The 11,111-nt window shown below is 38.7% G+C and overlaps 1 protein-coding gene across 1 annotated transcript; it reads left to right on the top strand.

Moving 5' to 3' along the window:
- The first annotated feature begins 4,118 nt into the window (after positions 1-4,118).
- Positions 4,119-10,870, top strand: si:dkeyp-34c12.1 (uncharacterized protein LOC570187 homolog). Its single transcript, XM_058760860.1, is given in 9 exon segments — positions 4,119-4,558; positions 4,561-4,631; positions 5,365-5,473; positions 5,621-5,742; positions 6,123-6,221; positions 6,333-6,529; positions 6,840-6,903; positions 6,999-7,061; positions 9,597-10,870. Coding segments are annotated over 9 exon segments (1,818 nt in total). The 5' UTR covers positions 4,119-4,395; the 3' UTR covers positions 10,527-10,870.
- The last annotated feature ends 241 nt before the right edge of the window (positions 10,871-11,111 follow it).

The following is an 11,111-nucleotide window of genomic DNA, read 5'->3' as shown; positions in this document are numbered from 1 at the left end:
CTAGTTTGTATTCATTTTGGGTTGTGTTTAATTAAAACTATAAACTGCAACATACTGAAGTGCTCGCCTTTTTCTTTCACATTTCTTTGGTGGGTATCAGGTGTTCAGCAGTAAACCACTTTCTCAGCAATAGTTGAAATGGTCAGAATACAACTCCCACAAAAGCTAAGCCCCTCATGCTTTGTAAAAGGTCTGCTAGTTTGGGAAGAACTGGCCTTTGATCTGGCCTACACGACTTAGTCTAGCAAACACACAACGGCTACTCTCTCTCTCCCTCCCTCTTTCCATCTCCCTCACTCCTTTCTTCCGTCTTTCTCAATTTGTTGCAGTGTTCAGGGGTGTCAAAGGACCCGAGCTGTGACTCTAAAGAAGAGACGGCGAGTGGGACATACACATCGGACGCTCTGACAATGCCGGCTCAGGTTCCTGTGAGTTTGCCATGGCGACCAGTGGGCCCTGACAGCAGCGGGGATCACGGTCTTGCAGAGGAAGGGTGTGTATGTGTGTGTGTGTAGTTGAGGGGGTGTGGGGTTATTGGGGGACACACGCCAGATGCCTTGGGGAGACGCCCTTCAGCTCACCAGCTGGGAGAGGCTAAACTGCCCCTCACGCGACGGTTTTCGGCCTTAACGGATTAGAGTGTTTGTTTACGGCACACTTCGGCTATCATACGCTCACCAACACAAAAACAACGATAATATAAAATAACGCTTTTCAGCTGGTTTTGTTTCAGGACACAGATTTTACAGTAGACATGAAGTGGTGACACAAAACTGTAGCAAAATTGTTTATCGTATAAAAAAAAAAAAAAGGTCTTAAAGTTACCAATCAAATCAAAATGGTCAATTCTTATTTATGGAGTATTGGAATTTTTATAATAAATTAAATTAATTCATAAATAAATACTTCCCCTTAATAGTGAAGATTGCAATAGGGGTTTTCACAGCGATGCCATAGAATAAATATTTTGGTTAAATTTTGAAATAAATTTTCAAACCACAAAAAAACATTTTTGCAAAATTTTCTTAAAATAACCTTTTTTCTTTTTCTTTTACTTAAAGAACATTTTAAAAATCAAAGATCCAAAGAACTTTTTGTGGAATGGGTAGTTTCCATGGACTATTAAGTTTCCTCATGGAACCATGATGCCAATAAAGCCAAAAAAGCCATTTTTTTGTTCTTTTTTTGAGGGTGAAAAAATAATTTAATCCCTCCAACCAACCTGTAATTCACATGAGATTGAAAAACGACAATGATCTAATCGGTTCCCGATGGACAAAATCAAGTCCCGCCCAACATTTTTTTTTTCATTCAAGAAGCAATTTCTTTTGCATATGTGTCAAAAAAGAGCAACTTACGTTATGCTTCATGCTGACTTTAAAATCAAACATTGTCATTTATCAATATTAGCCTAAACAATAACGACATAGACTGAACAAGAAAATTGTTGTTTGACATGTTTGATGATTTTGATAGTTTCACGCTCCCAACATTTAATAATTCGTGCGACTGAAACACAGCCGGTGCAAACCATGTTCATCCTGCTAACTATATTTAATACAGTCTACGATGCATTTATTTTACCTTGCAAAATTTCATTCATGGTTCTCGAAGATAAGAGCATTTAATGCAAACTGTCCATGTTAGCATCCCTACCAAAGTTTGATTTTGAAGACAGCATAAAACAAAAATTTACTGTATTTGCATGTTGTCAGTCTTATTGTGAACAATTTACCACTGTATTTTTTAGAGTTAGAATGTCACAATGTAACCATGGTGACATATTCCAGACTTCTCCAATCATTCCGTCTGCTTAAACTCTGTCCCTTTACAATATACAACTATATTGCAACTGATGTATATAACCAAGTCTCCACCCTATATTTTCTGTTTTGATAATCTATTACACTTGACTGTACGTCACAATATGGAAGAAAATATCTGTTGCTACTTCTGAGACTTTAACATAAAAAAGCCTTTTTCTTTTCCTTCCTAAAAATGACAGCAAATGTATTTTGCATTTAGCATTGTTTTGATTCTGCCACATTTGAGAAGAACTGACCTGCGACCTACTTCTGGGTCGCAATCCACCATTTGAGAACCACTGATAATGCTCAGTTTAAACCCAAACTCTTTGTTATTGACTAGCATCACAACAAAGACGCAATGGACCGACTGGGTAATCTCTGCAGGCAACTGTGATGTGATTAAAGTCTCACATTGACCTGTAGGGGTTGAGTAGTCTGTTTACACCCAAAACATAAGAGAAAACTACATCAGCTGCACCTGAATCTGCCTTTTACTACTACATCTGTGCTAATCTCAATGCTAAAATGCTAATCTGTTGTTTTTCAATAACCGCTGCAATTTACACTAAAATGATCAAACATACATCTTATACTGTACAGAGGAGCTATATAAGTTCGTAAATGTATTGCCATCTAGGGGACTCGAACATCTGCGCGCCCCCTGCTGGAGGACTCCGGCACTGGTGGCTGAGTTTTGGCATAATCTCAGCTGGCAACTGTGAGTAGTGTGTCACCCCTCTCACAGGCGCTGCTGGGGTTCTGTCACACACAGCACTCGCACACCATGACGAAATAACATTGGTCTCCATCGGACAGAAGAGAGCAACCTGTGGATGAGAAGTCAAAGTATAATGAAGTTTGCGGCATGGCTGAAACGTAAACGTTTAAAGTGTTTGTTATTCATTCATAATATTATTAGCTCACAGACTTGTTCACCAATTCCTAACTACAATCCATGCCGTCACATGTGAGAACTTTCTGATGTTGGTGATACTGCATCAGGAACTGATTGGATGATATCTAGGAGCCATCAGTTCTTGATGCACTCCCTTCAGCATCGAAAGAGACACCCGTGAGTCTTTTAACTTTTACAATCCAGTACATGGATGTCAGTGAACAGTGAGTAAGTGAGATGATACTGTAATTGTTTTGAACAGTTTATATAGATATTAAAGATGCAGAATGCAATTACCTATCCGCTAGTGGCAACAAACAGAAATTAGAGGCCTAATCTGTTTGTTTAAGCGGCCAGATATAGTAATATTGCTGTATTATTGCTGTGGTTATTTGTCTTACTTGTAGAGTTAAACACATCATATGACACATTGTACATTGTTTTGTGCTTTACTTTTTCATAACGAGTTTTCCACTGTTTTCAATAAAGTTATACTTTACTTTTTTTCCCTTCTGAATATAAATGATCTCTGCTCTTCATATGACACCAGACGTTTAACGTTAACTAAGAGACATACAGTAAAACCAAAAAATATTCAGACACCAGATATAATTTTTTATATTTTTTTAGTGGGTGCAGGAGGACACTATAGTTTATTATAAGTGAGGATAGCAAAATAAAGTAACTGTGACATATTATACCCCAAAATTCTTCATACAGTGAACTACCAGTAAAATTGATAAAATTTGGGACACTTTGATCCGACCATGTTTTTTTTTTCTATAATTGCTAATGGATCTTTTTACACCACAGACTAAACAAAATTAAATATTGTTTGGCAATTGGTTGACCTAAAGTTGCATTATCTAATTGTGTACTCAAATTTAACAGCTGACAGCAATTCAACCGAATTCATTAGCCTATCAAAGTTAGCTGAAATTACTAAGATTTTTCTTCTGACACAGTTTAACTCTGTGTTCTTGTCATATTTTATTACCATTTTCTAAACATAGCGAACAAATTATGAAAATGTGAGAAATGTTGAAGGTGTCTGAATAAATTTAGGTTTGACTGTACCATTGTTCTTATTTTTATACATAGCCTACAAATAGCCCCATAAAGTATTCTGACACTTACAGTAAGCCACACTTAAAATGTCTGAATGTCACTGCATTAAAGGATAAAATATCTATAAATATTAGATATGTATTTCTTTTTTTAATGCCATTTGCCATGCCATTTAGTTCGGCATTTTACATTTTAAGAGTGGCCTCGATATTATGCGGTCAGTCACAGTTTTTGCCTGAGAAAGGGTACAGCGCTCTCTGCCGGTTAACTTAATTCATTGAAACGGTCTGAGCTGCAGAGTTTGTTGAGTAAACATTACAATTCTGAATTTTTATATAGTTGTTGGTATATGTAACACACAGAAAATACATTTTATATTAAAGACTGAAATAGCAAAAAGATGCACCGCATCTGTCATGAGTTTAACAACTTTAATGAGCGCTACAAGTAGCCTGTGCTGCTGTTTATTATCATAGTGGCCACCAAATGCCATTACCACTGATCAGCACATGGGGTAACTCCGCTTCACTCGGCTTGAGGTCACAAATTGTATGCTGTTTGAGAGCGTCAACATTGTAGCATTGTCCTTCAAACAACAAGAGTTAGAAAACACCGGCAGCTCACATGAGCTCGAAGGGACGCAGAATTAAACGCACCAAAAATGTGCGTAATTTGGATTCGGATGATTCGCCCTCACTAGCGCAATCAATAATCGATGAGCAGCCAAATATTATGCCTACCGGGCGACAGTTTGAGAGGACACCTCCATCTAAAAGTGAAAGAGTAACAACAAGCCCCTCAGCAAACCAGATGGTTCTCCAACATCAGAACAAGTGGTCAAAGATGAGCCATGTGGCCAGGTAAACAAACAAACACAACGATAGTGTTTTATCAGTGGGCCATTCGTGTTTCTCATTTACAAATACAAATGTGTATGGATATAATACACATTTTCTTTTCATTTATTCCTTTTTTATCATGAGAATATTTTGGCCTGTCTAAATGTCCTGAATATTTTGGCCTCATGCGTTTCCAATTTGGAACGATAGGCTTAATCCATTCGATGAGCAAAATTCTATATTAATTCTATATCTATATATATATATATATATATATATATATATATATATATATAAGCATAATTAAGTAACCCTGAGATTAAACAAACACAAATATTATGTCTGAATATTTGATATTATTAATAAAATAATGTACTGCAATAATATAGTAAAGTCGTAATTATTAATGTTATTCAATGAGAATGAGAAAGGTTCAATTATTAATCACATAATACACTGTTTTTACAAACCCACCAAATTAATTTAACTTATTAAATTGACAGTTGTCAATATCAGCCAAAAAAAAGAAAACTAAACATTTACATTAATAAATATGAAATGAAAGCTAGAATTTTCTCTCTCTCTCTGGTCTTTCAAAAATTTAAATGCATTAATTTTGCTTGGAATGAACGTATGCAATTTATTAAAACATTTATTTTAAATGTCATATATTTAGTAATCACTTCATAAAAGTTCTTAATGAGTTCAAAATTAATTTCAAGGAAATAACTAAACCTACTAAAATCTTTCCAAGGAAATAACTAAACCCCTTTCTTACAATGGATCAAATGAAGTTCTCCAGCACCCTAAAGTTAAAGATGAGAGGACGTCGGTCAGGAGGTCTAGTTCTACAGCTGCATCAGGTGATTTCATATGTTCACTGACATAAGCAATCATATTCACACATCTCTCTATGTTCTTATATTTGTTAGTAATGGTACCACATATACTCACTGTTTCTTGTTCAGTGTGATTTAATTGCTTTAATATTCGCTTTCATGACTGTCCAGCGACCCCTGGGAATCTCGATCCTGAAATCTTCATCCAGGGAATGCAAGGATACAAATGGACAGACACAGATCTGGAGTTTGTCTATCAAACCAAATGGAAAAAGCGAGTTCAACAGGCACAGGTCAATGAATGCACATTTTTGGATGGAATATTAGTGTACTGAATAGTATACACTAAATACTGCATACTATTTTATAAATTACTGCATGTTATGAAGTGTTAAACATTTCCAACTATATCAAATGCTGTCCAGTTATCATCTCAGAAAAATCTCGGGTTATTTGCCATACGTTTATTCCAATATTTACATCAAATTTAGTTTAAAACCACTGTTTATATTACTTATTAATTTGCATATTGAAATTTGTGCAAATGTAAATGCCACATCCTCTCCTTATTTTCCCATTTACGCTTAAACCGATCATTTTCATTAACATTTCATTTTCATCTTGAGAATTAAATTGAAACAAGATGACATTTTTATGGCAATTTGGTTTACAGCAAGAGTTAAGTGACTTGCAGAAGTCTCTGAAGAGCATGAAACAAATGCGGGACATGAGCTTTGCTGCGCTTGACAAAATACAAACAGAGCTTTCTAAGGTAATACATGACACTTTTATAATGCATTTTGTCACTTCATATCCACCATAATCATTCATAATGTGATGCTTGTGAAACACCTGTCTGATCTCGATATCTCTGGTGTTTGAGGTGGTGTCGTGTGAACGTTTACAGCAAATTTCCATGGAAATACTTCTGAGGTCCCAGAGCTCTAGTCAGCTGGAAGGGCTTGATCTTAAAGCTCTCCTTGCCAAGCTCAAGGTTGCTGATGTGCACTGCACTACTGCTGAAGAGAAGGCAGAGGTCAGCAAACTCAAGACAGAGCTGGAAAAAGCACAAGTATCGAGGTATTAACCAGACAGCTCACACACAATGAAAGAATGGCTTTTCTAGTGGTACTTACCCATTCAAAACTCACTAGCATGATGCTAAAATGTTGCCATGTGGTTGCTGGAGTGTTCTGGGTGGTTTCCTACCCTCAAGTCTTCTGTGTCCCAATTTGTATGTCTGTAAGATGTTTTGCCAGTTTTGTTGTCCACCAGAAGAAAACAGTTTGCTCAATCTCTAATTTATCAGTTCTACATGTCTTCTCAACATGCTAAAATTGTTGCTGCCTATTAGCAGTATTTAAATTTATGATACATATTTTGTTTGCAGAGAAAAGGAGGAGCGACTCATGAAGGACATTGACCGCTATAACGAGAACATCAACCAAATCAAGGTAACTGCTAGCAAAGAGCACATCCTCAGTCATTGTTGGAAATGTGTATATTTTGAACGTTTCACACTTAAGATGATCCTTTTTTGTGTGGGAAGGTAAATGTTGATACACTTAAGGCAGAAATATCTGCTCTGGAATCCCAGCTGTCCAGTAAAAAGGTTAGTGGATCACTTTTGACTACCATTTGCCTTGTCCTAACTGATACTTTTAGTAGCCTACTTAGCAGTAGGGCTGCGATGATAAATTGATGCAGAATTAATTCGTGGATCGATTCTGAGATCTTCCGAATGCATCGCGATTCTCTCAGGAATCGATTCTGAGCTTAGATTGTGCTCCAATGTAGTTTTTATCTGCACACTCAAATGCTTAGGAAGAAGAGCACTGAAGAGCGCTTGTGTGTTCGATTGAGTCATGTAATTTCACCTCGGCTCAGAATGCTTTTATGACGCGAGATTAATGTAAACACAGCCCACTGTGAACACCCTTGTAATTCGCTTCAACCTTTTCGAATTTTATGAACAATTATTTTAGGTTCAAGTGCGTGTAAGGATTTGGAAACGAGCAGAGTATGGTTGTTTCTAAAGCACGCTGTGCCATCTGCTGTTCAAAACGCTTTGAATCGACTTGGAAAAGAATCGCGATGCATTCGGAAAATCTCAGAATCGATGCTGAATTTTTCGATTCGTGAAGCATCGATTTATTTTCCCAGCCCTACTTGCCAGACATTCAAAAAGAATAAAGGCCTGTTACAACAATGACAATAACTATGTCAACAATAATTGCAATCATTTTAATTGAGAGGAATTTTCCATACTGCTGGAATGATACTAGTGGAAACACTTATAGAATGTTATTTTCCAGCTAATGAATGATAAAAACATTGACAGCCAATCAAAATCCACCTGACTTTAAAGGATTACTCCACCCCAAAATGAAATTTTTTGTCATTAATCACTTACCCCCATGTCGCTCCAAACCCGTAAAAGCTTCAATCATCTTCGTAACACAATTTAAGATATTTTGGATGAAAACCGGGAGGGTTGGAACTGTCCCATTGACTGCCAAGTAAATAACAATCAAGGCCCAGAAAAGTATGAAAAGCATAGTCAAAATTGTCTGTCTGCCATCAGTGGTTCAATCTGAATGTTATGAAGCGACAATAATACTTTTTGTATGCAAAGAAAATAAAAATAAGTATCCGCTGGACGCAAATAGCATGTGCTGTTCTGTGTCCGCTGCGCCACACGGATATGCTGTTTTCGTTCAAATCAAAACGTAAACAAACGTAGAAGACATATCCATGTGGCGCAGCTGACACAGAACAGCATACACTATTTGCAGGGGCGCAGATGGGATTTTTTTAACTGGGGGGGGACCAAGCTGTCAGCACCACTGACAATCTAATCTTGTAAAATGTGTGGCAAGTACTGCTGCTCCATAGTATAAACAGAGTACATGCGATCGTGAATCTCGAAAGTGAAACTAAAAAGTGATCGTACGTTCAAAAGCAGTTTAAATGCCAGGCATAGTAGCTGCTCCCTGATTCCCGCAATTTATATACAGTATAATATACATTTATATACGGGCGGAGGGGGGATCACGATTTTGAAATCTCCGCATCCACACGTATGTACACAACCATGGCAACGACAATCGCGGAAACAAGTGAAGATGACACACAAGCATATTCAAGCAAAAGCCAACAAGGATAAGTTGTGTGAAACAAAGCAAAATAAACGATACTCGCCTATCAGGAAGAAATAATACAACCTTGGCGTCCGATTCGAGCCCTTCCCACTCCTTGAGTTCTCTCCATTGCTGGAAAGCTGCTCCAAAGCTGATATTTACGCGGGTCCTACCTCTTGCCTGATCGTAACCCTTCTTTTTAATATTTTGTTTCTCTGATATTTTCCTCTTTTTTTATCTGTTTTGGGACTCGGTCAGGCACTGCGGTCAAAAGCGTTTTTCAAAAATCGCTTGGTGCACGTTTAAGAAGCGGCGGGCCGGGCTGCCGCTACTTAGGCTAATGTACATAGCGGAAATCCTGATTAATCCTCTGTTTACCGATGTCGCCTTTCGTAGAGACAGTGAGGGGGACGGATCGGGTCACTATGAATCTTTGGGGGTCATGTCCCCCCATCCCTAGTGCCATCTGCACGCCTGGCTATTTGTGTCCAGTGGATACTCTCCAAAATGGCGCTACGGTGACGAGAAGGAGACGAATTGTTGAATAAAGTCATTATTGTTATTTTCTTTGCATACAAAAAGTATTCTCATTGCTTCATAACATTTAGATTGAACCACTGATGGCAGACGGACTATTTTGACAATGTTTTTCATACTTTTCTGGGCCTTGACAGTGTTATTTACTTGGCAGTCAATGGGACAGTCACAATGCTCCCGGTTTTCATCCAAAATATCTTAAATTGTGTTCCGAAGACGAACGAAGGTTTTATGGGTTTGGAACGACATGGGGGTAAGTGATTAATGACAAAATTTTCATTATGGGGTGGAATAACCCTTTAAAGAGTTTGAAAAGTGGCGGATGACAAAACTGCAGCGTGCTTATAACAAACAAAACACTGTCCTCTGTTTATGAGAACGCTAATATAGTTATCGTTCTTGGTGTGAACGGGCCTTTAATTTATACCTACACATTTTTAGTCAATGGAATTTGCTTTCGTCTCTTGTAGGAGACACCACAGTCAGCTAAACCACGGCAAAAAGGGGCTCAAAGAGGCACAAATCCCTCAACTGCCCCTAAACCCCTTTCAGATCCCAAACCTCCTGCCTCTCCTTCTGTTCCAAAAACCTCCATACCTTCTCCTGCTCCAAAAACTTCCAAACCTACTGCCACCCTGAGAGCCCAGACTGCCTCCAAACCTCCTGCCTCACCTCCTGCGCTAAAAACCTCCAAAGCTACTGCCACCCTGAGAGCCCAGACTTCCTCCAAACCTCCTGCCTCACCTCCTGCGCTAAAAACCTCCAAAGCTACTGCCACCCTGAGAGCCCAGAGTGCCTCCAAACCTCCTGCCTCACCTCCTGCGCTAAAAACCTCCAAAGCTACTGCCACCCTGAGAGCCCAGACTGCCTCCAAACCTCCTGCCTCACCTCCTGCGCTAAAAACCTCCAAACCTCCTGCTCCAAAACCCTCCAAACCTACTTCTGCTTCTCCTGCTCCAAAACCCTCCAAACCTACTTCTGCTTCTCCTGCTCCAAAACTCTCCAAACCTACTTCTGCTTCTCCTGCTCCAAAACTCTCCAAACCTACTTCTGCTTCTCCTGCTCCAAAAACCTCCAAAGCTACTGCCACCCTGAGAGCCCAGACTGCCTCCAAACCTCCTGCCTCACCTCCTGCGCTAAAAACCTCCAAACCTCCTGCTCCAAAACCCTCCAAACCTACTTCTGCTTCTCCTGCTCCAAAACTCTCCAAACCTACTTCTGCTTCTCCTGCTCCAAAACCCTCCAAACCTCCTGCCACCCTAAAAGCCCAGACTGCCTCCAAACCTCCTGCCACCCTAAAAGCTCAGACTGCCTCCAAACCTACCACTGCCCCAGAAGCCCCGGAGGGTGATGTCAGAGGCCTCCGCCGCTCGAAAAGAATTGCTGGTAAGAAAAAGTAGTGAAGAATCTGCTCAGAAATGTTCCCGATCAGTTCATTCCTTCAGCTCAGGAAGTTGTCTTCATATGTTCTTACTCTCATTCAGGACAGACCTCTTTTTGAAAATTTTTTAATTTGCAAGGATGTAATTTACAGTAGGCTTTTAGACTTGGAGGGAGTAGTTTGGTACCCTCTAGTGAATATTTTGAGTTTAGCATTTATGGACACTCGATGGTGGAAATCGGATGTAATTCTGTCTAATGGTGTAACCACACATTAATGTAGTTTTGTTTGTTACTCCACATGTTAAGAGTGTTTTTTTCTTTGGAGATGAATAAACACTTTTTTTCAACCCTCTATAAAGCCATCTGGGTTGTGTGTTGTAGAAGGAACATCTGAGAGTTGTCATATTCAAAGCTGGGAAGTAACTAGTATCATGTAACAAAATTACATAATTTAATTACAAAATAATTGTAACTGTAATTGTTACAGTTACTGAGAAAAAAACAAAAAGTGTAATTCAATTACAGTTATTTATGAAAATATTAACTATTACAAAGGGGCTTACATCTGAATATTTACACACACACAGACACAGACAGATTTG

This window comes from Onychostoma macrolepis, chromosome 22 (assembly GCF_012432095.1).
Source record: "Onychostoma macrolepis isolate SWU-2019 chromosome 22, ASM1243209v1, whole genome shotgun sequence".
NCBI classification, from domain to species: Eukaryota; Metazoa; Chordata; class Actinopteri; order Cypriniformes; family Cyprinidae; genus Onychostoma; species Onychostoma macrolepis.
Note: the sequence above shows the minus strand (reverse complement) of the source record. Positions and strands in the feature narration are given on the sequence as shown.